We start from the raw sequence: 27,403 nt of genomic DNA, 5'->3' as shown, positions 1-27,403 counted from the left end.
AAGAATACATACACTTGCATGAACTGAATAAAGAATAGAAAACTCTTATTAGACTTGTTAATGTTCAGATATTCAATTTTGCCAATTGACTTTGCACGTTCCTTCTCTTTCTTAATTTTGCTTTTACTTAATATGATCAAATCAGAGCTAAAGCCAAGTAGCGTAAACACATAGGCTAATAAATTGAGTAGGAGTCAATTCTCATTATCGCATAGGCTAATAAAGTTTCATGCGAGTAATAAAGTGTGATGAAGGAAACATGATCCAATCACATATTTTTTATCAGTAATAATGAATAAATGGAAAAAGAATAAAAGGATTGTTACATAATCCAAAAAGAAAAGATAACAAATAAAGCCTCCAAATAGGTTTCTATCTGCTATCCTACAAAAAGTATCATCCAGCAATCTTCATATCCAGCAATATCCGCAGCAGAGGACCAAAAGTAGAAACACTAATTAATAAAAGCCCTGGCAGTAAATACATGGCTACAACATTATTAAATAGGATTGATCCAAACCAGATAAATATACAGAAACATGTTACATTTAAGAAACAGCTGTGATCACAGTTTTCTATGCCACGTTCTGATGTCATGCCTGAAATTAAGGAAGATGCTCAACCATTGCAGTTTTATTTTATTCATCAGTTAGCCATCCAAACTCACTAAATGCATTCAAGTAGCTACTGCAAAAATATAACTTTCTTTTTTACAAAATTGTAATTGTAAATTTAATTCTACAATTTTCTAAACACATAATAGATCAATTCAATGAAGTTGGTAGAAAATATTATGAATCCCACATGTTCCTGTCGTGAATAATCAACAGCTACTGCTTCTTAGCCATTACCTTTTCTCACTCCTTCATTCACGTCACTAAGCTGCACTTCCAACTTTCACAATCCTAGAAACACTTGGTGGTGCTCTTTTTGGTGTTGTTATAAATATGTAGAAGTAGGAGTTTCAAAACATCTTTTTCCTATACCTACATACAGAGAGATGGATTCTGAATCATCTCCAAAGTCCAAACCAATTTTAAAATCTTGTACCACCACAACTCCTGATTCACAGCTTCATATGCTAGTGTTAAATCAATCACGCACAATGTTAACCATAACTCTGTTTTATGATCAACATACAAATGGGGTAACAACTTGTGTAACCTTGGTTTAAAGTTAAGCACCTTTTAATTATTTTGCTGTCTTATCAACATTTTAAAGTTCTAATCATGTTTACTTCATTACGCAGTGTCTTTTTGCTTGATAATTATATAAGGCTGATGTGATCAAGTTTTTATTGAGGCATCCTAAAATTTGGTAGTTACATACCGAATGTTAGTGTACAGCATACATCCTTACTATAACCAATTTCTTAACTATGATATGTTCTTCAGTAGATGCTGTTATTAGTGCATATTTTTCTAATGTTTTCCAGAATATATCACCTTTCATCCTGTGTTAAAATTATGTATATTCTATAAACACTATATTCTTATGAATTATGAATCTTAAGGTGTCCCTTTAATTACACAGCCAACAAGGTACACTTGCACTCGAGCAAAAACTGTACATTTGCAGTATGGTAGTGAGAATGGAGGGTGGATGGTATTGGTAATGATATGGCTATTTGAGAATGTAAGAAATTGAAGAAAAGTAAAAGGAGTTGAATTGATATGACATTATATTTGTACTGGATTTAACTCTCTAAAATACAACACTGTATAACCATTCATTGTCAATCTTCTGAGAATACTGTTTGCAGCATATGGATATTGAATCATCTCCATAGTCCGAACTACTTTTAAAACGTTGAATCACCAGAGCTCCTCATTTATATCTCTTTCAACCTAAATCTACAAAAACATACACTTCAATAATGGTTACAATTCTTTCAACTTCAAAACAGAATATCGATAATAAGACATTAAAAAGAGGAGAAGTTGATGCGTGAAGAGAGTGGTGAACTAGAGATTAAAATATTTGCGCTAAATAAGATTGTATTTGAAATGCTTCAAAGATACTGTGGAGAATTGGCACCTCATGAAAATGTAGGCATGTGAGAATTGGTGCCATAGTAATTTCCAACTTGGGCTTCGTCTTTTATGTTTACTTGTTTTCATCAACCCATAGATCTTTAATGTGAGCAATCTTGTTCCAGTCTTCGCCTTCTTGTTTCTTGCATAGCTAATGAAGCAAATGGCAGCCATCAATGCTGAGTTTTGAAATGGATTTGGGTAGACCCTCCTTTGAAAAACATTGGAGTACAGGACAATATTGAATAAACATTGGCTGAAGAGAGAGGAGAGGTGACAGAGACCTTGTAGTCCAGTTTCTTAAGATTTGGACAATCATATATGAGTAGCTGAGGAAGGAGACTTGGGAGCAAATCTTCACCCGGAAAACACTCCACATCCACTTTTTGAATGGACAAGGATTTTATGGAAAGGTTGTTTCCCCAAGCCCCCTTTAGTGAGGCAACAAAGTTTGGAGCAATTCAAGAGACTCGTTTCTTTGAGTTTTGATGGCAAACATTTATCAGACAACTCCACTCCTAGACAATTATTTATCTCCAGATGAGTAACAGATGGAAGGAGGGAAGACATGCGTTTTGGCATTGATTTCAATCTCTCCAATCCATCAATGTGAAATGTCTTTAGTTAACTTGCAAATAATCCTTCATTGGGAAATGATTCAAATTCAGAGCAGTTTGTAATTGACAGACAGTTCAAATGACCGTGAGGGTGACTCTGTGATATCATTTGTAGGTTATGACATTCGTCTAAAAAGAGGACGTAGAGTTTTGGGAATAAGTCCAAAGGGAAGTTCGTGAGAGAGTGGTTGATATTCAATTCTACAAGGAAATCGTAGCAATGGTTTATGGGAATATTCATGCTCAGACAATAATTAATATACAAGACTTCAAAAGAAGTATTACATCCAAGGAGCCCTAATACATTAAATGAAGATGTCTCCATCTTCTCACCTTCAATTTCTACCACCCTGGGAGTCAAAGCCCCAAGTTGTTCGCAGGTATGAATAGATACATTCCTTAATTGGGGATAATTAGACATAAAAAGATTTTTAAGACTTGGAAAAGCACCCGTCATGCATTGTCATTCTTCTCATTCCTTCATACCACTAAACGTCAACATTTCCAAGGATGCAAATGCAGAAGAGCTATTCCCATAAAAATCGGCATATATCTTCACTACATGATCAAGGTCGATAATTTCCAAGTGCTTGAGAAATTCCCAAAGCCCAAAGAAAGACAACCTAATGCAATATTTACAGTTATATAATTTTAAGGACATCATATTCAATAGATATTTATCAGATAACCAACCTGGAAATTGTGTGACACAATTAATACCCGCTAATTAACATGTGCAGGTTGTAGTTTCACAAGTACTTCTCCTGTTTTTATTGAAACCTCATTGTCCACTTCAAAATCCCATGATAAATTTAGCCCCACAAGATGTATTTTATTGTACAAATCTACTGGTAATGCGTCACGGGGATCCACTATATTTTCAAGATTTGTAATCGACAGTTGTCCGTGAAGATCAAGTTGTCCTACTTGTTGAACACTACTTTTTCCAACCTCAAACCCACCCATACATACTTGAAGATTCTTCAACTTTCCTAAAATCACTAGAGCCTTTGTTAATGTTTCCTCAAATTCAAAGAGATTGGTAGGAAGATAGTTAAAAAGTGCCAAGAACTGCCTCTGGCCCTTGAAACAGTAGGATCTCTTTTACAATCAAAGTCATCTGTTGCAGAGTGGGAAGATGTGTTGAGAAGTACCATATGGGACTTACCGATAGAAAATAGTAAAATCAACCTTGCTTTATTGTTAAGTTATTACCTATGTAGCACAGACACTGATACGGACACTGATACAACACAGATATGGATACAAAGATATGTGTAATTTCTAAAATGTACGACACGAGGACACAAATTTATATATTATATAATTATGAATTATATAAATTGACAATAAAGATTTATGTGCACAACTATGTTTCAGATTTTTTTTTTAGCAGAAAGATGCTTTTCATGGTTGGTTCAAAAGAATTTTTTTATTATTTTATAATCATAATAAAAATTTATACAATAAGTTTAAATTTTTAGAAAATTTATATATTTTTTCTTTTTAAAATTGTGTTAGAATTGTCAGAAATCTAACAAATATTTTTTGAATTAGATACTTCACTGATACGTGTCCTATCATAGGAGTGCCAATTTCTGATACGTGTGTCCAGCTTAATTGTGCGTTATTCCCATAAGACCATGAGTTTTACAAGGACAACTTAAATCTCTTGTGGACGGCTGAAAATTTTCTACAATGCTCTAAGCAGAGTAAGTCTTCAAAAGAAGTAGGTGAAGAGTACTTGAATGATCCATTATCAATGTCATTCTTTCAACAGTCAATTGGGTACAAAACATGTTTTAAGATGCATGACCTTCTGAATGATTTAGCACAAAATGTTTCTGGTGAAATTTGCTACAGGTTGGGTGTTGATAGACCAAGAAGTGTCACAAAGACAACCCACCACTTTTAGAATTTAAAGAATGTTGTTGAATGTGATGAGTACAGGAGTTCATGTGATACTAAAAGGGTACATACATTTCTGCCCATATCTAGTAATTGTGGGATGTCAATACAAGAGTTGATCTCCAACTTTAAGTTCTTACGCTCTTATCTTTGTCTTCTTGTGGTAACATAAAAGAGGTGCTTAACACTATAGCCAATCTGATACATCTTTGTTCATTAGAACTTTCAGGTACCATTATAGAGGTGCCTGACACTATAGACTCAACGTGCTCACTCTGTAACTTGCAAGTGTTAAAGCTGAACAAATGTAAATTTTTTAATGAGCTTCCCTCGAGGACTTTGCATGAGTTCACTAAGTTACGTCACCTAGAACGTAAGGGAACTTATTTAAGAAAGGCTCAAGTGCTTTTAGGAAAGTTGAAGAATCTTCAAGTATGGATGGGTGGGTTTGTGGTTGGCAAAAGTAGTAGTGAGTTTAGTATTCAACAACTAAGACAACTTGATCTTCATGGAGAGCTGTCAATTAAAATCTTGAAAATATCATGAATCCCTGTGATGCTTTGGCAGCGGATTTGAAAAATAAAACACATCTTGTGGAGCTAAGTTTAGAATGGGATTTGAAGCATAACAATGAGGATTCAATAGAAGAAAGAGAAGTACTAGAGAATAAACAACCTTCCATACATTTGGAGCAGTTGTCAATCCTTAACTATTGTGGCACACAATATCCAGGTTGGTTATCTGATAAATTTCTATTGAATCTGGTGTCCTTAAGATTGTATAATTGTAAATGTAGTCAATGGTTGCCTTCCCTTGGACTTTAGCATTTCTCAAGTATTTGAAAATTGACGGCCTTGATCAAATAGTGAGGATAGATGTTGATTTTTTTGGGAACAACTCTTTAGCATTTGTATCCTTGAAAGAATGGAAAGAATGACAATGCATAACGGGTGCTTTTCCAAGTCTTCAACTTCTTGTTGTGTTGGATTGTCCCAAATTGAAATGACACTTGCCAAAACACCTTCAGCATTTAAGGTGTCTAATTATTTAGGGGTGCGAAAAACTTGTGGCGTCGACTCCCGGGTAGATTGAAGATGTGAAGATGGAGACATCTTCATTTTGATATGATAGGCACCTCCTATCTCATACTCTTATTGAATCGTTAACTATTTATTGTTGTCTGGGTAGGAGTATTCCCATAAACCATAGCTACGATTTCCTTGTACAATTGGATATCAATGAATGTTGTGACTCTCTCACGAACTTCCATCTAAACTTACTCCCAAAACTTTGCCACCTTGTATTAGGGGAGTGTCGTAACTTACAAATGATATCACACAGGCACCCTCATCATCATTTCAAGTATCTATGAATTATAGTATGCTCTGAATTTGAATCATTTCCCAATGAAAGATTATTTGCACTACATCTAGAGACATTTTCGAATGAAAGATTGGAGAAATTGAAATCAATGCCTAAACGCATGTTTGTCCTCCTTCCATCTTTATCTTTTGTGTATAAATGATTGTCTAGGAGTGGAGTTGTTGGACAGATGTTTGCCATCAAATCTAAAAGAAATGTGTCTCTTCAATTGCTCTAAATTTGTTGCCTCACTAAAGGGGATTTAGGGAACCAACCCTTTCGTAGAACTTTTGACTATTCAAGGAGAGGGGATGTGGAGTGTTTTTGGATGAAAGTTTGCTCCCACTCTCTCTTACTCAGCTAAATATAGAAGATTGTCCAAAACTTAAGAAATTGTACTCCAGGGATTTCTGTCACCTCTCCTCTTCTCAAAATCTAAATCTCTTACGTTGCCCCAGCCTCCCATGCTGAGACCTGTTGCTTAAACTTAACTAAATATGGTCAATAATGAAAAATAAACATTGCAGTCTAACCATTCCTACTCCCAAATCATGTCTTCTCATCAATTTAGACTGCTTCCAGTCATATTAACAAGAATGGAAATTCTTCATAGGATAAGCTTATATCAGCACATACATTATATTTAAAGCACAACATTATTAAAGTTTTAACTTCAGATAAGCATATCAGAACATTCTAAAAAAAGTCTCTGGAACAAATTTTATTTGCTAAACATAGATACAAATTTTAGAATAGAGTTGAATGTTATAGTTATTATATGTAGCAGGAATAAAAATAGCATCCAACTCTCTCCAACCAACATTCCATCATATTCATGATTTTATCATCCAAATGAAGAAAGTAAAAAAGTACAAATAGAGAGATTCTTAGTGCAATGCAGAGTTTTTTTTTTTTATCAACAAAAAATAAATAAAATTAAAATGGAACACTTCAGAGATAACCCGTATACAATAGTCAAGAACTCCATGCAACAGAAGCTTTTGGTTCGTGATCACCATAGAGCACCTACTAGACTCACACAACCATTGATGCAGTAAAACAACCTGCAGACTACTAGAAACTAGCACATGCCTTAGGTCAATCAGAACCACTAGCAATCAGAAAAGCACAAAAACAGTGGCTTCAAAACTGAATGAAGTGAAATAAGCACATCCCCACATCCAATTCCAGCATACCAAACAGCAGAGTGTTGCACATGACAGCATCTGCACACAGAGTGCAATGCAGAGTTGACAAGAAAAGATAAATATGTAACCTGCATTGGAAGGAACAATTTCAGAGTCTCTCCATGCGACTGCAAACTCCGGCAATATCGAAGGCAAAAACTACCTCACGCGCCCCCACGCACAGCCTCTTCGTCATGCATCTTAGGCGAGTGCTTCCTACGCGCTGCCTTCTAGTCCGAAGGGACGCCGTCGAACCACGGTTGGGTTCACCGTCTCTATGCGTCTCATTCCAACCCTTATTCAGATTTGTTGTTTGCTTCCTCTTTCACCCAAAGACTGAGTGAGGCTTTCTATATAAACTAATTCTGGAGAAAGAATAATTATATTCGACTATTAATCTTTTTAAATCCACATATATAGGAGAAATAGATTATTAACATTAATTATTATTTATGGATTTAAAAAATTAAACATATTTTAATAAAAAAGTTAATGTAATAGACCATTAAGAATAGTTTACTAAAATAATGATTGAGACTATTTATATACCTTTTTATAAACTTACATTTTACGTAAATACTAATTATGAAAATAAAATAATAATAGTGTTTTATGCCAAATATGATTCTCGAAATAATAACTATCAATTAATTTTCTTTTAGTTTATTATTTATTTTCTTTAGTTGCCCTTTTTTTCATATTTAAAAACAGTAACTAGATTTTTTTTTTTCTTTAGTTACTTAGAGAGTTAAAATATATGCTCAAATCCTTCACTCTCCAAAACCATATCTATTTATTATTAGTCCATGTTTACTTTAACCCAATTCAATATTTCAGTTTTCTCAATTCATTGTAAATTAATTTAATTTGAAATAGTAAAAATAATATCTAAAATATCAAATATTGTATCTATAAGTTATTATTATGTAGCTAATAGTAGTGTAAGGAGAACATTTTTAGTTGTTTTTAATTTAATAAACATTTTTCTTAACCTCTTTCCATTTAACACTCCCAATATTTGTAGTTTTAACAAGATTTTCTATGTTTTAAAAGTTATAAAGAAGTTGTATAATAATATAAGTTATTTATCATAAATCTAAAACATATTTGACATATTGAAAATATTTATTTATTATAAATTTTAGTAATAATATAACTAATACTTTTAAAACTATATATTTTTTGTAATTTTGGTTGTGCATGTACCTTCGTCTTGAATTCATTCTAATTTAATAAATTTTATTGACTTATAATTGTGTATTCATGAGTTTTATTCACCATTTGCTCAGTGCACTGGTTTGTTTTTGTTAGTCTTTGAAATTAAAGATTCTAATTAAGAAATTTAGGAAAATAATTATTGTGAAAAAACATGATAAATTATTTTATGTTTCGGCCTAAGTTCCTTTTTCTTTTTGCACCGCTTTGCTCTTTGAACCGCTTGTTTAAAAACATATTTTTCTAATATTTTTCATTTTTTCATGAACTGCTGTTCCATTCTGGTTAAACTTGTCATTATTTTAGAATTTTCGTATTCCACATTAAAGTTTTCTTTTACTTTTTAGCAGTTTTTTTTTTCTTCAACAAAATTTTATGAAAATCTTGAAGTTCATAATATATGGTTGTATCGAGACCTCCTAGTTCTTTTTAGTAGTATGTGGTTGGATAAAATTACTAGAATTACTCTAGGGCCACAAACATAAAATTAGAAGGAATTTACTTGTGAGACTTAGAGAGATAAATTTGATGTTGTAATCTTGTATTATTTTTCATACACAGGTCATAGTACATAATATGAATCTCTCTTTATTTGTATTTTTTTTACTTTCTTCATTTAGATAAAATCATGATGCAAAAATCATGAATAAGTTGTGGAAGGATGGAATGTTGGTTGGATGTTATTTTTATGCATGTTACGTATAATAACTGTAACATTCCACTTTATTCTAAAATTTGTATCTGTGTCCTGCTAGCCAATAAAAAAAATGGTTTAGTGCCACAAAAGTTGAGAATTACAAGGATGGTGGTATTGTTAATGATATGGGTATTTGAGAATGAAAATAATGAAATGAAAGTAGAAGGATTTCAATTGATATAAAGCTATGTTTAAAGAGATAGATATAGAATCATCTCCAACGTCCAAACCTCTTTTAAAATGTTGAATCACCACAGCTCCTGGTTCACACCTCTTTCAATCTAAATCCACAAAAACATACACTTCAGTAATGCTTACAATTCTTTCAACTTCAACAACAAAATATCGATAATAAAACATTAAAAAGACAAGAAGTTGATGCGTGGAGAAAGTGGTGAACTAGAGATTAAAATATTTGCACTAAATAAGATTATTTGAAATGTTTCAAAGATACTGTTGAGAATTGGCACCTGATGATGAAAATGTAGGCATGTGAGAGTTGGTGTCATAGTAATTTCCAATTTCTGCTTCGTCTTTTATGTTTACATATTCACCATCAACTTGTATACTTTTAATGTGAGCAATCTTTTCCCAGTCTTCGCCTCCTTGTTTCTGGCACCACTCTTTGAGCAAAGGACAGTCTTTAATGCTGAGTTGTGAAATAGATTCGGGCAGACCCTCCTCTGGCAAGCATTGGAGTATTGGACAATTTTCAAGAACCAATTTTCGAAGAGAGGGGAGGTGACTGAGACCCCTATAATCCAGTTTCTTAAGATTTCGACAATCATCTATGCGTAGCTCAGTAAGAGAGAGTGGGAGCAATCCTTCACCCGGAAAACACTCCAGGTCCTCTTTTTCAATACACAAGGATTCTAGGGAAGGGTTGGTTCCCCAAACCCCCTCCTTTAGTGAGGTAACAAGTTTGGAACAATTCAAGAGATACATGTCTTTAAGATTTGATGGAAAACATCCGTCAGACAACTCCAATGCTGGACAATCGTATATGCACATATCATTAAGAGATGGAAGGAGCACAGACATGCATTTAGGCATTGATTTCAATTTCTTCAATCCTTGAATAAAAAATGTCTCTAGTTGAGGTGCAAATAATCCTTCATTGGGAAATGATTCAAATTCAGAGCATTTTTTAATTTTCAGATTCTTCAAATGATCATGAGGTTGCACCTGTGATATCATCTGTAGGTTACGACACTTGCCTAATTCAAGGTGGCAGAGTTTTGGGAATAAGTCCAAAGGGAAGTTCGTGAGAGAGTGACAACATTGACTGATATCCAATTCTACAAGGAAATCATAGCAATGGTTTATGGGAATATTCAAGCCTGGACAAGAATAAATATGCAAGGATTCAAAAGAAGAATCAGATACGAGAAGCCCTAATATATTAATCGAAGATGTCTCCATCTTTACACCTTCAATTTCTATCGCCTTTGGAGTCGAAGTCACAAGTTGTTCGCACCGGTCAATAAATAGAAACATTAAATGAGGTAGGTGATCTGGCAAGTGCCCTTTCAGTTTAGGACAATCCGTCACAAAAAGATCTTCAAGACTTGGAAAAGCACCCGGCATGCATTGCCATTCTTCCCATTCCTTCATATCGTTAAACCTCAACGTTTCCAAGGATGCAAATGCAGGAAAGCTATTCCCGTAAAAATCAGCATCTATCCTCACTGTCTGATCAAGGCCGTCAATTTCCAAGTGCTTGAGAAATGTCAAAAGTCCAAGGGAAGGCAACCATTGACAATATTTACAGTTATTTAAGGTTAAAGACACCATATTCAATAGAAATTTTTCAGATAACCAACCTGGAAATTGTGTGCCACAATAGCCGCTGATTGACAACTGCTCCAAATGTCTGGAAGGTTGCAGATTCTCAAGTACTTCTCTTTCTTTTATTGAATCTTCATTATTCACTTTCAAATCCCATTCTAAACGTAGAATCATAAGATGTGTTTTATTCTTCAAATCCGCTGCTAATGCATCACAGGAATCCACAATATTTTCAAGATTTTTAATTGACAGCCCTCCGTGAAGATCAAGTTGTCCTAGTTGTTGAATACTGAACTCACTACTACTTTTGACCTCAAACCCACCCATCCATACTTGAAGATTCTTCAAGTTTCCTAAAAGCACTGGAGCCTTTCTTATATAAGTTCCCTTAAGTTCAAGGCAACGCAAATTTGAGAGTTCATGCAAATTCGAAGGCAACTCCTTCAGAAAGAAACAGTTGTTGAGCTTCAACACTTGCAAGTTAGAGAGTGAACATATTGAGTCGGGAAGTCTCTCTATGTTTGTAACTGAAAGGTCTAATGAACGGAGATGTATAAGATCGGCTATAGTGTCAGGCACCACTTTTATGTTATGACACTTAGCCAAAGATAAGAGTCGTAAGCACTTAAAGTTGGAGATCAACTCTTGTATTGACATCCCACAAGTCGTAGATATGGACAAAAATGTTCGTAGCCTTTTAGCAACACATAAACTCCTATACTCATCACATTCAACAGGATTCTTTACCGTTGAAAAGTTACGGGTAGTCATTGGTACGCTTCCTGGTCTATCAACACCCAACCTGTAGCACATTTCACCAGAAACATATTTTGCTAAATCATTCAGAAGGTCGTGCATCACAAAAATTGTTTTGTTGTACCACATTGACTGCTGAAAGAATGACCTTGAGAATAGATCATTGAAGTATTGTTCACCTACTTCTTCTGGAGACTTACTTTGTTGAGAGCATTGTAGAAAATTTTCAGCCATCCATGAGAGAATTAAATTCTCCTTGTCAAACTCATGGTCTTTGGGGAATAACGCACAATAAGCAAAACATCTCTTGAGATGAGAAGGAAGATGGTAATAACTCAACAACAAAGCAGGAATGATTTTACTATTTTCTTTCGGTAAGTCCCATATGTTGTTTCTCAGTACACCTTCCCACTCTGCAACAGATGACTTTGACTTTAAAAGAGATCCTACTGTTTCAAGGGCCAGAGGCAGTCCTTGGCATTTTTCAACTATCTTCATTCCAATCTCCTTCAACTCAGAATTCAACTTAGAGTTGTCATCTTGCACTACATGTTTAGAAAAAACTTGCCAGCTATGATCTTCTTGTAATTGCTTTAGTTGGTGTATATTGTTTGACTCCAAGGTAGAAGCAACTTTGTTACTGCGTGTTGTGACAAGAATTTTACTTCCCTTAACCCCATATTTAAGAGGAGTTTGCAATGATTTCCATTGGTCTCGGTCTTCATTCCAGACATCATCCAAAATCAGGAGAAACTTCCTTCCTGTCAAGGATTGTTTCAATCGTCCCTGAACCATTTCTAAGTTTCTGCTATCATCAGTTGACTTATGGATTGCCTCAAGAATTACTCTAGTTAACTTGAAAACATCGAATTCATCAGAAACGCAGACCCAAGCTTTGATAGCAAATTTAGCCTCTATGATTGGGTTGTTGTATACATGTTGAGCAAGTGTGGTCTTACCCATCCGCCCATACCCACAATAGAAAGTGTAGACGGTTGGCTACCGTTCTCATTGTCACATGTCAGCCAATTAAGGATCTTTTCTTTGTCCTCCTCTCTGCCATAGATAACCTCTTCAGCCACCAAAGATGAGGATTCATTTCTTTTCTCATACACTTTATTAGCCAACCCATATCCAATACCACTAGAAATTTTGAAATCTTGAACAAGTTTTTGGTCTAAGAGAGATTCTAGATCATCTAGGAGTTCTATGATCTTGGATTCAAAACTGCTTACCTTGATAGCACTGCTCTGGAATTCAGCTTTCAACTGAGTTTTGGAGAATTCATAGTCTATTTGCTCCAACAGATCCTCCGCATCATACAAAGCGTCTCTGACCTCATCAAGCCATTCTTTGACCAACGAATTAGTGAACTGCTTTTGTTCTGCATCATCAATGACAGCATTGATGTCCATCAGCTTCCTCTTCAACTTTTTCAGCAGCCTCCCATCGAGCTTTCTCCCACGAAAGTAGTCCAAGATTTGATGAGAATCGAGCTTGTCAAACAGGAGCTGGAGAACAGCACCAAAAAGAGCACCAGCAAGTGTTTCTAGGACTGGCATGGTTGGAAAGAAAGTGGGAAAATGAAAGAGAAGAAAGGGTTGTGAAAATTGGAAGTGCAGCTTAATTAAGTGAATGAAGGAATGAGAAAAGTTAATGAGTGAGTATTGTTGATTATTCCGACAGCAGCAAGTGGGTTTCATAACATAATATTTTCTACCAACTTTAGTGAATTAGTCTTTTTCAAAGGCTTACTTTATGAATAAAGACTATGAAATGGATTCATTTCCCATTTTGTTCTTTCTTTTAGCAGAAGTGGTTCCTTATTAAGAATGAGTTTATGTGAATAAAGCAGTGATGGCCAACACTATGAAATGTGATATCTATGAATTTGGATGGCTAAGTTATGAATAAAATAAAACCGCAATGTTTCAGCATCTTCCGTAATTTCAGGCATCACATCACAACGTGTGCCCACTTTCTTGAAGACGGCGTTTGGCCAAAAAGCAAAAAAGAAGAAAAATTGTATATGAAAGTTTGAAGTTACTATACCTCTCTCCCTTATCAAATCTATAAGAAATAAATATTAGTAAACATATAAACTACGTTTCATATTTTTCATAATTAATTTATATTATAATAGAAAATCATGCCTAATTTCATAAAAAAATAATGGGGTTGGGTCTCAAACTACCTTGGTAGGGATAGTTTCATCAAGGTAGGTAGATATGTTTTCTAGAAAAATTGAGATCCCAATTATAAACTACTTAAGTCAACTCACCACAACGATTATGATTAGTCTGTCTAAGACAGACATTATTCAATGTTTCTTTGTTCTGCATATTGTGAAAGAAGAACAAGGAGAAAAATATCTTATTTGGGACTAAAATGGTTGGGTGATTCAATGATTGGAACTATGTTGATCGTCACACTAGCTTTCATTCCTCAAAAGATAGATATATTAGTGATGAAATATGTCTTACTATTATGCAATGTCTTTATTGAAGTATACTTGGTGCTTGTAAAAAGAAGATATGGAATATGTAACACATTTGCTGAACTGATCTTAATATTTGTCCTGAATACTACAAGAAAATCATTGAATAGACACTAAATTTAGAAAAAAAAAATATTTAGTTACTGTTATATTAACTAAATTAGAAACCATTTTATAGACTAAAAAAATTTTATTAAATCTTTTTTCATAATTGTGTTAGAATCGTATCGTAATTGAATATTTCACCGATACGTGTCATATGAGAGATGTGTGTCTGACACAAACACACAGTTTAAAAGGTCAAAGTTTCATAGTTCATAATACATTGTCATTAAAACTGTTGAACATTTGTACTATGCCACTAATAATGATGAGGGGGTGGAATGAAATACAATTTAACCTAACTGATTTCACCAATAGAGCATATGTTACTAATTATGTGGAGACATGGCAAGTTTAGGTCCATGCAAAGAGTCGCCTGAGAAGGATATAATTACTTCTGATAGCCTCTACTCTTGAGAAAAACTCCCTACAAAGTTTGAATTGTACCTTCTGCATGTTAGGGAGCCTGTCTAGTATTTTCATAATTTTACGGTTGTTATAAAGCTGTCAAAGTAGGAGTTTCAAAACATCTATTTTCTATCTACAGGATTTTGAATCATCTCCAAAGTCAAAACCAATTTTAAAATCTTGTACCACCACAGCTCCTGATTGACAGCTTCATATGCTAGTGTTGAATCAATCACGCACAATGTTAACCATAACTCTGTTTTATGATCAGATACAAATGGGGTAAACAACTTGTGTAACTTTGGTTTAAAGTTAGGCATCACTCTCTTTAGATATCCGCATATCAATTAGATTGGTTGAATTGAATATATCTGCAAAAATAAAAAGTACTTTTTAGAATATATGGTTCTACAAACCATGAACTAATATCTCTGTTAGGATTTTAAGTGAGTTTCATATTGAGTACTAATGAGTCTGAAAAAGTACATAATAAAGAAGACTCAAATACCCATTACCTCAATGTTTTTGGCTGATGATTTCTTATGTAGAATGTTGATGGATGCTTCGATGCCTTAGTAATTTCCAACTTGGACTTCTTTTATGTTTACATGTTTTTTAATTGATGACTCTTCTCATAAGACATAATTTAATACGGTTTAGGATCTATTCTCCATGAAATACTGAAAATTGTATAATGGTGTCTTTAGTAATTTGTTTTGAATCCTTCTCTCCAAAGTTAACTCTCTGATGGTACAAGAATATCCAAAACCCCAGACTAACAAGTTTAAACGTTCTCATTTTTAGTCTTATTTATAAATAAATTTAACCACCTTTTAATTATTTTGTTGTCTCATCAACATTTTAAAGTTCTAATCATGTTTACTTCATTATGCAATGTCTTGTTTTTGCTTAATAATTATATGAGGCTGATGTGATGAAGTTTTTTATTGATGCATCCTAAAATATGGTAGTTACATACCGAATGTTAGTGTACTGCATACATCCTTACTATTACCAATTTCTTAACTATAATATGTTCTTCAGTAGATGCTGTCATTACTGCATATTTTTCTAATGCTGTCCAGAATATATCAACTTTCATCCTGTGTTAAGATTATGTATATTGTATAAACACTGTATTCTTATGAATTATGAATCCTAAGGTGTCCCTTTAATTACACAGCCAACAAGGAGGATCTAATACCACCTGTGCTAAGGAATTATATCTGTATTATTTTCACTCTGGTTTCTGTGTTTTTTTTTCCTTTTTCATTCAAGCAACCTTTTTAATGACCTGCTGTTCCATTCTGGTTCAATTTGTCATTATGTTTAGAATTTTCGTATTCCACATTAAAGGTTTCTTTTGCTCTTTAGCAGTTTTGTTTCCTTCAAACAACATTTTATGAAAACATTGAAGTTCATAATATGTGGTTGTATCGAGACCTCCCTAGTTCTTTTTAGTAGTATGGGTTGGATAAAATTACCAGAATTACTCTGGGGCCACAAACATAAAATTAGAAGGAATTTACTTGTGAGACATAAGAGATAAATTTCATGTTGTAATCTCATTCTTTCTCATATAGTGAATTTTTGACAAAGGATATAGACTAGGTTTCAGTTGAACCACATGCATTCTCTCTATATGATTCTTCGTTTGCTCTGCTTTTGTTTACCTTCTCTATTTTTGTGTTATGGCGTTTATGTCCAATGAATAGGGTGTTTCTCTACACATGTCATAATACATAACAGGTGCTGTCACTAGAGCAAAACTGTACATTTGCAGCATGGTAGTGAGAATGGAGAAGGGGTGGATGGTATTGGTAATTATATGGCTATTTGAGAATGTAAACAATTAAAGAAAAGTAAAAGGATTTGAATTGATATGACATTATATTTGTACTGGATTTAACTCTCTAAAGTATAAAACTGTATAACCATTCATTGTCAATCTTCTGAGAATACTGTTTGTAGCAGATGTGGACAGAATCTACTGAAGATGGATATTGAATCATTCCAAAGTCCAAACTACTTTTAAAATGTTGAAGCACCACAGCTCCTCATTCACACCTCTTTCAATATAATTCCACAAGAACATACACTTTAATAATGCTTAGAATTATTTCAACTTCAAAACAGAATCTCGATATTAAAACACTAAAAAGAGGAGAAGTTGATGTGTGAAAAGAATGGTAAACTAGAGATTAAAACATTTGCACTAAATAAGATTGTATTTAAAATGCTTCAAAGATACTGTGGAGAATTGGCACTTGATGAAAATGTAGGCATGTGAGAGTTGGTGTCGTAGTAATTTCCAACTTGGACTTCATCTTTTATGTTTTCTTGTTTTAAACAAGCCATAGATCTTTAATGTGAGCAATCTTTTCCCAGTCTCCGCCATCTTCTTTCTTGCATCGTTGTTGGAGCAACGGACAATCATTAATAAGAAGTTCTGAAATGGATTCAGGCAGACCCTCCTCTGGCAAGCATTGGAGTATAGGACAATCTTGAATAAACATTGTCTGAAGAGAGGAGAGGTGACAGAGACCCCTGTAGTCCAGTTTCTTAAGATTTGGAAAATCAATTATGCGTAACACAGTAAGAGAGAGTGGGAGCAAACTTTCACCCGGAAAACACTCTACATCCACTTTTTCAATAATCAAGGATTCTATAGAAGGGTTGGTTCCCCAAACCCCCTTCTTTAGTGAGGAAACAAGTTTGGAGCAATTCAAGAGAGAGATGTGTTTTAGCTTTAATGGCAGACATCCGTCAGACAACTCCACTCCTGGACAATTCTTTATCTCCAGATCATTAAGAGATGGAAGAAGGGCATACATGCATTTAGGCATTGTTTTCAATTTCTTCAATTCTTCAATCGAAAATTTCTCTAGCAGAGGTGCAAATAATCCTTCATTGGGAAATGATTCAAATTCAGAGCATTTTTCAATTCTCAGTGTCTTCAAATGACAATGAGGAAGCGCCTGTGATATCATTTGTAGGTTACGACACTCGTCTAGTCTAAGGTGCCATAGTTTTGGGAATAAGTCCAGAGGAAAGTTCGTGAGAGAGTGACAACATTGACTGATATCCAATTGTACAAGGAAATCGTTGCAATGGTTTATGGGAATATTCATGCCCCGACAAGAATAAATACTCCAGGATTGAAGACGAGTATGAGATACGAGGTGGCCAATCATATTAAATGGAGATGGCTTCATGTTCACACCTTCAATTTCTGCGGCCTTAGGAATCGAAGTCACAAGTTGTTCGCATTCAACAATAATTAGTTCTTTTAAATAAGGAAGATGCTCTGGCAAATGTCCTTTCAGTTTGGGACAATTAATTACAAAAAGATTTACAAGACTTGGAAAAGCACCCGTCATGCATTGCCACTCTTCCCATTCCTTCATATTCTTAAAACTCAACATTTCCAAGGATGCAAATGCAGAAAAGCTATTCCCGTAAAAATGGGCATCTATCCTCACTATCTGATCAAGGCCGTAAATTTGCAAGTGCTTGAGAAATGTCAAAAGTCCAAGGGAAGGCAACCATTGGCAATATTTACAATTATACAATTTTAAGGACACCACATTCAGTAGATTTTTTTCAGATAACCAACCTGGAAATTGTGTGCCACAATAGCCGATGATTGACAACTGCTCCAAATGTCTAGAAGGTTGCAGATTCTCAAGTACTTCTCTTTCTTTTATTGAATCTTCATTGTCGCGCTGCAAATCCCATTCTAAACTTAGCTTCACAAGATGTGTTTTATTCTTCAAATCCGCTGCCAATGCATCACAGGTATTCATGATATTTTCAAGATTTTTAATTGACAGCTTTTCATGAAGATCAAGTTGTCCTAATTGTTGAATACTGAACTCATTACTACTTTTGCCAACCTCAAACCCACCCATCCATACTTGAAGATTCTTCAACTTTCCTAAAAGCACCGGAGCCTTACTTAAAGTAGTTCCCTTAAGTTCAAGGCGACGCAACTTAGTGAGCTCATGCAAAGTCGAGGGCAACTCCTTCAAAAACTTACAACAGTTGAGCTTCAACACTTGCAAGTTATAGAGTGAACATATTGAGTCTGGAAGTCTCTTTATGTAGGTATGTGAAAAGTCTAATGAACGGAGATGTATAAGATCGGCTATAGTGTCAGGCACCTCTTTTATGTTACTACAGTCAGATAAAGACAAGAGTCGTAAGCACTTAAAGTTAGAGATCAAGTCTTGTATTGACATCCCACAATTCCTAGATATGGACAAAAATGTCCGTAGCCTTTTAGCATCACATAAACTCCTATACTCATCACATTCAATAGGATTCTTTACCATAGAAAAGTGACGGGTAGTCGGTTGTACGCTTCCTGGTCTATCAACACCCAACCTGTAGCACATCTCACCAGAAACATATTTTGCTAAATCATTCAGAAGGTCGTGCATCAAAAAACATGTTCTATTGTACAAAATTGGCTGGTGAAAGAATGACCTTGATAATAGAACATTGAAGTATTGTTCACCTATTTCTTCTGGAGACTCACTCTGCTGAGAACATTGTAGGAAATTTTGAGCCATCCATGAGAGAATTAAGCTCTCCTTCTCAAACTTATGGTCTTTCGGGAATAACGCACAATAAGCGAAACATCTCTTGAGATGGGAAGGAAGATGATAATAACTCAACAACAAAGCAGGGATGATTTTACTATTTTCTATTTGTAAGTCCCATATGTTGCTTCTCAGTATACCTTCCCACTCTGCAACAGATGACTTTGATTGTAATAAAGATCCTACTGTTTCCAGGGCCAAAGGCAGTCCTTGGCATTTTTCAGCTATCTTCATTCCAATCTCCTTCAACTCATAATTCAACTTAGAGCTTCCATCTTGCACTGCATATTTAGCAAAAACTTGCATGCTGTGATCTTCTTGTAACTGCTTTAGTTGGTGTATATGGTTTGACTCTAAGGTAGAAGCAACTGTGTTACTGCGTGTTGTCACAAGAATTTTACTTCCGTTAACCCCATATTTAAGAGGAGTTTTCAATGATTTCCATTGATTTCGATCTTCATTCCAAACATCATCCAGAACCAAAAGAAACTTCATTCCATTCAATTTTTCTTTCAATCGTCCCTGAACCATTTCTAGGTTTCTACTATTATCAGTTTCCTTACAGATTGACTCAAGAATTGCTCTGGTTAACATGAAAAGATCGAATTCATCAGAAACACAAACCCAGGCTTTGATAGCAAATATACCCTCTATCATTGGGTCGTTGTATACATGTTGAGCAAGTGTGGTCTTACCCATCCCGCCCATGCCCACAATAGAAAGTATTGACAGTTGGTTATGATGGTTACTGGGAGATGTCAACCAATTAAGGATCATTTCTTTGTCCTCATCTCTACCATAAATAACCTCTTGAGCCACCAATGATGAGGATTCATTTCTTTTCCCTGACACGTTATTACCCAACCCAGATCCAACACCACTAGAAATTTTGAAATCTTGAACAAGCTTTTGGTCTAAGAGAGATTCTAGATCCTCTAGGAGTTCTATGATCTTGGATTCAAAACTGCTTACCTTGCTAGCACTGCTCTGGAATTCAGCTTTCAACTCACTTTTGGAGAATTCATAGTCTATTTGCTCCAACAGATCCTCCGCATTATACAATGCATCTCTGACCTCATCAAGCCATTCTCTGACCAATGAATTAGTGAACTGCTTTTGTTCGGCATCATCAATCACAGCATTGATGTCCATCAGCTTCCTCTTCAACTTTTTCAACATCCTGACATCGAGCTTTGTCCCACGAAAGTAGTGGAGAAGTTGATGAGAATCGAGCTTGTCAAACAGGAGCTGGAGAACAGCACCAAAAAGAGCACCACCAAGTGTTTCAAGGACTGGCATGGTTGGAAAGGAAGTGGGGAAATGAAAGAGAAGAAAGGGTTCTGAGAATTGGAAGTGCAGCTTAGTTATGTGAACGAAGGAGTGACAAAAGTTAATGAGTGAGTCATAGGTTATTATTCCGACAGCAGCATGTGTGTTTCACAGTCTTTTCTATCAACTTTAGTGAAATAGTATTTTTCAAATGCTTACTTTATGAATAAAGACACCCAAGTAAGTATCCATTTCTCATTTTCTTTTTTCTTTATTCAGAATGACTTTATGTCAGTAAAGGACTGATGGCCAATAAAGCAGTAGCTGTTTAATTTTAGAAAATTGTAAAATTAAATTTACAATTACAAATTTATAGAGATTAAAGTTATATATTTGCACTTGTTAATGTTCCTTCTGTTTCTTAATTTTGCTTTTACTTAATATAACCAAATCAGAGCAATACATCGAGTAAACACATATATACGCTAATAAATTGAGTAAGGAAGCTCATTATCAGATAGGCTAATAAATCGAAGTTTGAGCATACATTTGATTTGATGGGAAAATCATCTAGGAGTTCTATCATCTTATTTTTTTATTTACGCCACGGCCAATCCGGTTTGCATTGACTCCGAGTTATGCGGATCAAAGCGGTTTAGTGGGCTAGATTAGTGAGCCTGTCCCACACCTTTTGGTAGCGGGGCACGGGTTACGGGTTACCGTTTGGCTCACCCCGCATTGTCATCTCTATTTCCATTTAGTTTATTATTAAAATTCTTTATTAGTAGGTATAAATTCTAAGTATAGCTTTTATTAGATTTTTTTATAAATGGATTTTGGTCTAGTCCCCCTATTTTATTGTATTTTCTTTCTTTTTTCTACTTTTTTAATAATAATTTTTTCATGTGGTGGTAGATGATTTCTGATACTTGAGGTGTGAGTCTAGATAAAATGTCAAGTTTCATAGTGATGTTTAATATGATAGATTTTATTTTAAGAAAAATAAAAAACTAATTTATATTTTTTAGTTTTACACTAAAAATATAATTTTTTTTAAACAAAGCATAAATGAGATATAAGATGTGTGGGTGAGGAATGACTCGTTTAGTCATAATCGTTCTAGACAATGATTTATTTAGGTTCTTTGGATAAATTCTTTAAAAAATAAAAGTAAAATTAAAGTTAAAATACATTTAAATTATAAATTAAAATTAAATTACATACGCCATTTTAAAAAATATCATATGAAAAATTGAAGTTACTATATTCTCCCTAATTAAATTTATAAGAAATACATATTAGTAAACATATAAATTATGTTTCATGTTTTTCATAAATAATTTATATTATAGTAGAAACTTATGTTTAATTATTAATAATTTCATAAAAAAACAATTTAAAATAAAAATGGAAATATCTCAATTAGAGATTTTTCCTCATATAATACTATTTTCACTTTTATTTCTCCATCTAACACTCTTTTGTTTTTATTTTCCTATCTAACATTCTTTTATTTTTATTTTTCTATCTAGTACCGTTTCAAAAGTAAAAACAATAAAAAAAAATTAATAATTTTAATTTTGGATGCATTGTGACTTCTACGAGTTAAAAAAAAATCGTTTTCTATAATTTCTTTGGAAGTTATTACTTTTAGTATTTTCTTTTAAAAAAAATCCTAAAAACGTAAAAGACTCCTCTTAAAAAAAATTAATAAATTAAAAAGAATTAATAATTTTAATTTTGAATCTATTAAAAAGTAAATATATTGGTTGTAAAAGAATTGATAATGTTTAATTTTAATTTTTGATTATACTGATCATAGAATACATCCTCCCAGGACTGATAATAATTCTTGGGAGAAATAGTCACTGTGCCTGGGTATGGGCAACAAGATCCAATCACATATGGCACAACACTTGACCAAATAGTTAAAGTTTCCAAAGTATAAGGTAACGTGGGGTATTTTAATTTTAATTTTAATTTTTTTATGAAAATTATTAATAATCAAACATAATATTCTATTATACTAAAAATTATTTATGAAAAATATGAAACATAATTTATATGTTTATAATATTTATTTGTTATAAATGTAATTAAGGAGAGGTATAGTAACTTCGAATTTTCCTATAGCATTTTTTTTTTAAAATGACGTAAGTAATTTAATTCTACAATTTTCAAAAATTAAACAACTAATGCTTTATTAGCCATAAGTCCTTTATTGACATAAAGTGATTCTTATTAAAGTACCCCTAATGCTAAAAGAAAGAAGAAAATGATGAATGCATCGATTTAACAGTCATGTAAGATGTGATAAGTGCGTTGGTGCCTTTATTCATAAAGTAAAGCCACCCAAATAAACTAATTCAAGTTAGAGCTGTCTGGAATAAAGTGTTAGAGAAAACAACTGAATCCTCATCGTTGCTGGCTGATGAGGTTATCTATGGCAGAGATGAGGATAAAGAAAATATCCAATCAACATTTATACAACTGATGAATTCAATGTTTTTAAGCTACCAGAGCAATTTTTGAGACAATCCATAAGTATAGAAGAAATCTAGAAATGGTTCAGGACGATTGAAAAAATCGTTGACTGGAAGGAAGTTTCTCCTCGTTCTGGATGATGTCTGGAATGAAGACCGACACCAATAGAAATCATTACAAACTTCTCTTAAATATGGGCTAAGGGAAGTAAAATTCTTGTGACAACACGCAGTAACAAAGTTGCTTCTACCTTGAACTCAAACAACACACACCAACTAAAGCAATTACAAAAAGATCACAACTGGCAAGTTTTTGTTAGACATGCAGTGCAAGATGACAACTCTAAGTTGAATTCTGAGTTAAAGGAGATTGACATGAATATAGTTGAAAAATGCCAAGGACTTGCCTCTGGCCCTTCAAACAGTAGGATCTTTTTTACAGTCAACGTCATTTGTTGCAGAGTGGGAAGGTGTACGGAGAAGCAACATATGGGACTTACCAATAGAAAATAGTAAAATCATCCCCGCTTTGTTGTTGAGTTATTACCATCTTTCTTCTCATCTCAAAAGATGTTTCGCTTATTGTGCATTATTCCTTAAAGACCATAATTTTGATAAGGAGATCTTAATTCTCTTATGGATGGCTCAAAATTTTCTACAATGCTCTCAACAGAGTAAGTCTCTGGAACAAATAGGTGAACAATACTTCAATGATCTATTATCAAGGTCATTCTTTCAACAGTCAATTAGGTGTGAAACAATTTTTGTCATGCACGACCTTCTCAATGATTTAGCAAAGTATGTTTCTGGTGAAACGTGTTTTAGGTTGGGAGTTGATAAAGCAGAAGGACAAAAAGTACCAAAGACAACCCGTTACTTTTCAACTACAACGGAACCTACTAAGTAGCATGTGTATAGGAGTTTATGTGAAGCTAAAGAGCTACGAACATTTATAACTATTGGGGACTATGGGAATTCAATACATGAGTTGATCTCCAACTTTAAGTTCTTCCGACTCTTATCTTTGTCTGGTTGTTGGAACATAAAAGAGGTACTTGACGTTATAGTCGATCTTATACATCTGTGTTCATTTGACCTTTCATTCACAAACACACAAAGACTTCCTAACTCAATATGTTCACTCTACAACTTGCAAGTGTTGAAGCTGAACAATTGTCCCAATTTGAAGGAGTTGCTCTCTACTGCATGAGCTTTAGGGTTTAGGGTTTGTGCCGCCTTGAACTTATGGGAACTTCTTTAAGAAAGGCTCACGTTCTTTTAGGAAAGTTGAAGAATCTTCAAGTATGGATTAGTAAGTTTGAGGTTGGCAAAAGTAGTAGTGAATTCAGTGTTCAACAATTAGGAGATCTTGATCTTCACGGAAAGTTGTCAATTCAAAATCTTCAAACTATCGTGAATCCCTGTGATGCATTGACAGCTGATTTGAAGAATAAAGTACATCTTGTGGGGTTAGATTTAAAATGGAATTTGAAGTTGAACAACGATGAATCAGTAAAAGAAAGAGGACTACTAGAGAATCTGCAACCTTCCAACCATTTGGAGCATTTGTCAATCAGTGACTATTGTGGTACACAATTTCCACGTTGGTTATCTGATAAATTTCTGTTGAATGTGGTCTCCTTAAACTTGTATAACTGTAAACATTGCCAATGGTTGCCTTCCCTTGGACTTTTTACATTTCTCAAGCAATTGAAAATTGACGGCCTTGATGAGATAGTGAGGATAGATGCGAATTTTTACGGAAATAGCTCTCCTGCATTTGCATCCTTGGAAACGTTGAGCTTTCATGGTATGAAGGGATTGGAAGAATGGCAATGCATGAAGGGTGCTTTTCCTGGTCTTCAAGGTCTTTCTGTGACGGATTGTCCCAAACTGAAAGGACACTTGCCAGAACACCTTCCTCATTTAAAGAATCTAATAATTAAGGGGTGCAAACAACTTGGGGCTTCGACTCTCAGGGTGGTAGAAATTGAAGCTATGAATATGGAAACATCTTCATTTTATATGATAGGGCACCTCCGATTGGATACTCCTCTTGAATCCTTGACTATTTTTTCTTGTCCGACAGTGAATATTCCCATCAACCATTGTTACCATTTCCTTGTAGAATTAGAATTAAATGAATGTTGTGACTCTCTCACGAACTTCCCCCTAGACTTATTCCCAAAACTCTCAAACCTTTGTTTATCCAGGTGTCGTAACTTACAGACGATATCACAGAGGCACCATCATAGTCATTTGAAGCATCTGATAATTAATGTTTGCTATGAATTTGAATCATTTTCCCATGAAGGATTATTTGCACCTCAACTAGGGATCTTTCATATTGAAGGATTGTTGAAATTGAAATCAATGCCTAAACACATGTCTGCCCTCCTTCCATCTCTTCGTTATCTGTATATAAAGGATTGTCCAGGAGTGGAGTTGTCTGACGAATGTTTGCCATCAAATCTAAAGGAACTGCATCTCTTGAATTGCTCCAAACTTGTTATCTCACTAAAGAAGGGGGTTTGGGGAACCAATCCTTCCCTAAAATCCTTGTGCATTGAAAAAGTGGGTGTGGAGTGTTTTTCGGGTGAAGGTTTGCTCCCTGTCTCTCTCACTGCTCTATACATAAAACATTCTCCAAATCTTAAGAAACGGGACTACAGGTATCTCTGTCACCTCTCCTCTCTTCAGACAATGTTTATTCTTAATTGTCCAATACTCAAATGCTTGCCAGAGGAGGGTCTGCCCGAATCGACTTCAGAACTCCATATTTTTTACTATCTGTTGCTCAAAGAACGGTGCAAGAAAGAAGAAGGCAAAGACTGGGAAAAGATTGCTCACATTAAACATATATGGGTTGATGGTGAGATAGTAAAGATGTAAGACAAAGCACAAATTGGAAATTACCAATGCACCAATTCTCATATGCCTACATTTTCATCGGGTGTCAATTCTACACACTATCTTTCAAGCGTTTCAAATACAATCTTATTTACTTCAAATATTTTAATTTGTGGATCACCACTTTCTTCACGCATCAAACTTATGCTCTTTTTAATTTCTTATTATCGGTATTCTGTTTTGAAGTTGAAAGATATTTTAGGATCTACTGATTTCTGTTGTGAAAAACGGGTAATTTTCCCACTAAAACAGAACCCTAACAGAGCTACCCGACAAATAATATTGAATAAACACAGCAGAATAATAAAAGAGATAAAGAGGAAAAAACACACCAGAAAATTGTTAACGGAGTTCGGCCAATTTAGCCTAATCTCCGAGCACAGCAAAAACAACTCACTTTTATTATTATGGGAGAAGATATTACAAATTGGGATATATAATAGTGAAGGATGAGAGTTTAATTTATAACCCTCAAACCTCCTTCCCAAACAATGAACCCACCGATGTGGGACTTGGGATTAAGCCAAAATCAACAAATCTCCACCTTGGCTTAATTTCAAGTCCCACCTAAAACAAATCTTCTCAAAACATAACAAAAACAAACTTTGCAGTGCTTCAAATTTGCGCCTTCGAGCGCCAACTTCAAATGTGCAAGATATTAACAAAGTCTAAACAATGTTCAAACTTGGTCCTTGTAACCACCTTGGTGAGCATATCTGCAGGATTCTCCGTAGTGTGAATCTTCTGGAAAACAATCTCCTCTTCTTCAAGAATCTCACGCACAAAGTGATAACGAACATCAATGTGCTTCGTCCGTGCATGAAAGACTTGAGTCTTTGCTAAATGAATAGCACTCTGACTGTCAGAATACAACTCAAGTTGTTTCTGACCAACTCCCAAGTCTTTAAGCAACACATGAAGCCAAATTGCTTCCTTCACAGCCTCTGTAATCGCCATATACTCTACCTCTGTTGTAGACAAAGCCACCGTAGACTGCAAGGTAGACTTCCAACTAACTGGCGCTTTTGCTAAAGTGAACAAATAGCCAGTTGTAGACCGTCGCTTATCCAAATCACCTGCATAATTAGAATCACAATATCCAACTATGCATTGACCAAGTGATTCATCTTGCTCAAATGTCAATCCAACATCTAAGGTATTTTGGAGGTACCGTAGAATCCATCTCACAACTTGCCAATGTCCCTTGCCCGGATTATGCATGTACCTGCTAACAACACTCACAGCCTGTGAAATATCTGGTCTTGTACACACCATTGCATACATCAAGCTTCCAACTGCATTTGCATATGGGACTTTCGCCATGTATTCTCGTTTTTCATCAGTCGTCGGAGATAAACGGCTACTCAATTTCAAATGAGGAGCAAGTGGGGTACTTATAAGTTTTGTATCTTCGTGTATACCAAAACGTTGTAGTACCTTCTGCAAATACTGCTTCTGTGACAGCCAAAGGTTTCCCCTCTCCCTGTCCCTGTTTATCTCCATGCTGAGAATCTTCTTGGCTTCCCCCAAATCCTTCATCTCGAACTCTTTACTCAACTGAGCCTTT

The 27,403-nt window shown here is 34.6% G+C and overlaps 2 protein-coding genes and 1 pseudogene across 2 annotated transcripts; 1 reads left to right on the top strand and 2 right to left on the bottom strand.

The window, feature by feature from the left end:
• Positions 1-9,022: 9,022 nt before the first annotated feature.
• On the bottom strand, positions 9,023-13,210 carry LOC137827482 (putative disease resistance RPP13-like protein 1; annotated as a pseudogene).
• Positions 13,211-16,321: 3,111 nt separating this feature from the next.
• LOC137829854 (putative disease resistance RPP13-like protein 1) lies at positions 16,322-20,573 on the bottom strand. Its single transcript, XM_068636858.1, has one exon. It carries the CDS (start codon positions 20,471-20,473, stop codon positions 16,916-16,918), a length of 3,558 nt encoding a protein of 1,185 aa, XP_068492959.1. The 5' UTR covers positions 20,474-20,573; the 3' UTR covers positions 16,322-16,915.
• A 3,598-nt stretch (positions 20,574-24,171) lies between these two features.
• On the top strand, positions 24,172-25,643 carry LOC137809568 (putative disease resistance RPP13-like protein 1). The gene is made up of 2 exons (XM_068610680.1): positions 24,172-25,528; positions 25,585-25,643. Exons 1-2 carry the CDS (start codon positions 24,172-24,174, stop codon positions 25,641-25,643), a joined length of 1,416 nt encoding a protein of 471 aa, XP_068466781.1.
• The last annotated feature ends 1,760 nt before the right edge of the window (positions 25,644-27,403 follow it).

This window comes from Phaseolus vulgaris, chromosome 11, assembly GCF_000499845.2.
Source record: "Phaseolus vulgaris cultivar G19833 chromosome 11, P. vulgaris v2.0, whole genome shotgun sequence".
NCBI lineage: Eukaryota > Viridiplantae > Streptophyta > Magnoliopsida > Fabales > Fabaceae > Phaseolus > Phaseolus vulgaris.
The sequence above is the reverse complement of the archived record's forward strand: the minus strand, read 5'-3'. Positions and strand labels throughout refer to the sequence as shown.

Coding starts and splice junctions, on each gene's coding strand:
- LOC137829854 (XM_068636858.1), bottom strand. CDS start 20,473: ATGCCAGTCCTTGAAACACTTGGTGGTGCTCTTTTTGGTGCTGTTCTC.
- LOC137809568 (XM_068610680.1), top strand. CDS start 24,172: ATGGGAACTTCTTTAAGAAAGGCTCACGTTCTTTTAGGAAAGTTGAAG. Junction 25,529..25,584: donor GGAGTGTTTTTCGGGTGAAG/GTTTGCTCCCTG, acceptor CCAAATCTTAAG/AAACGGGACTACAGGTATCT.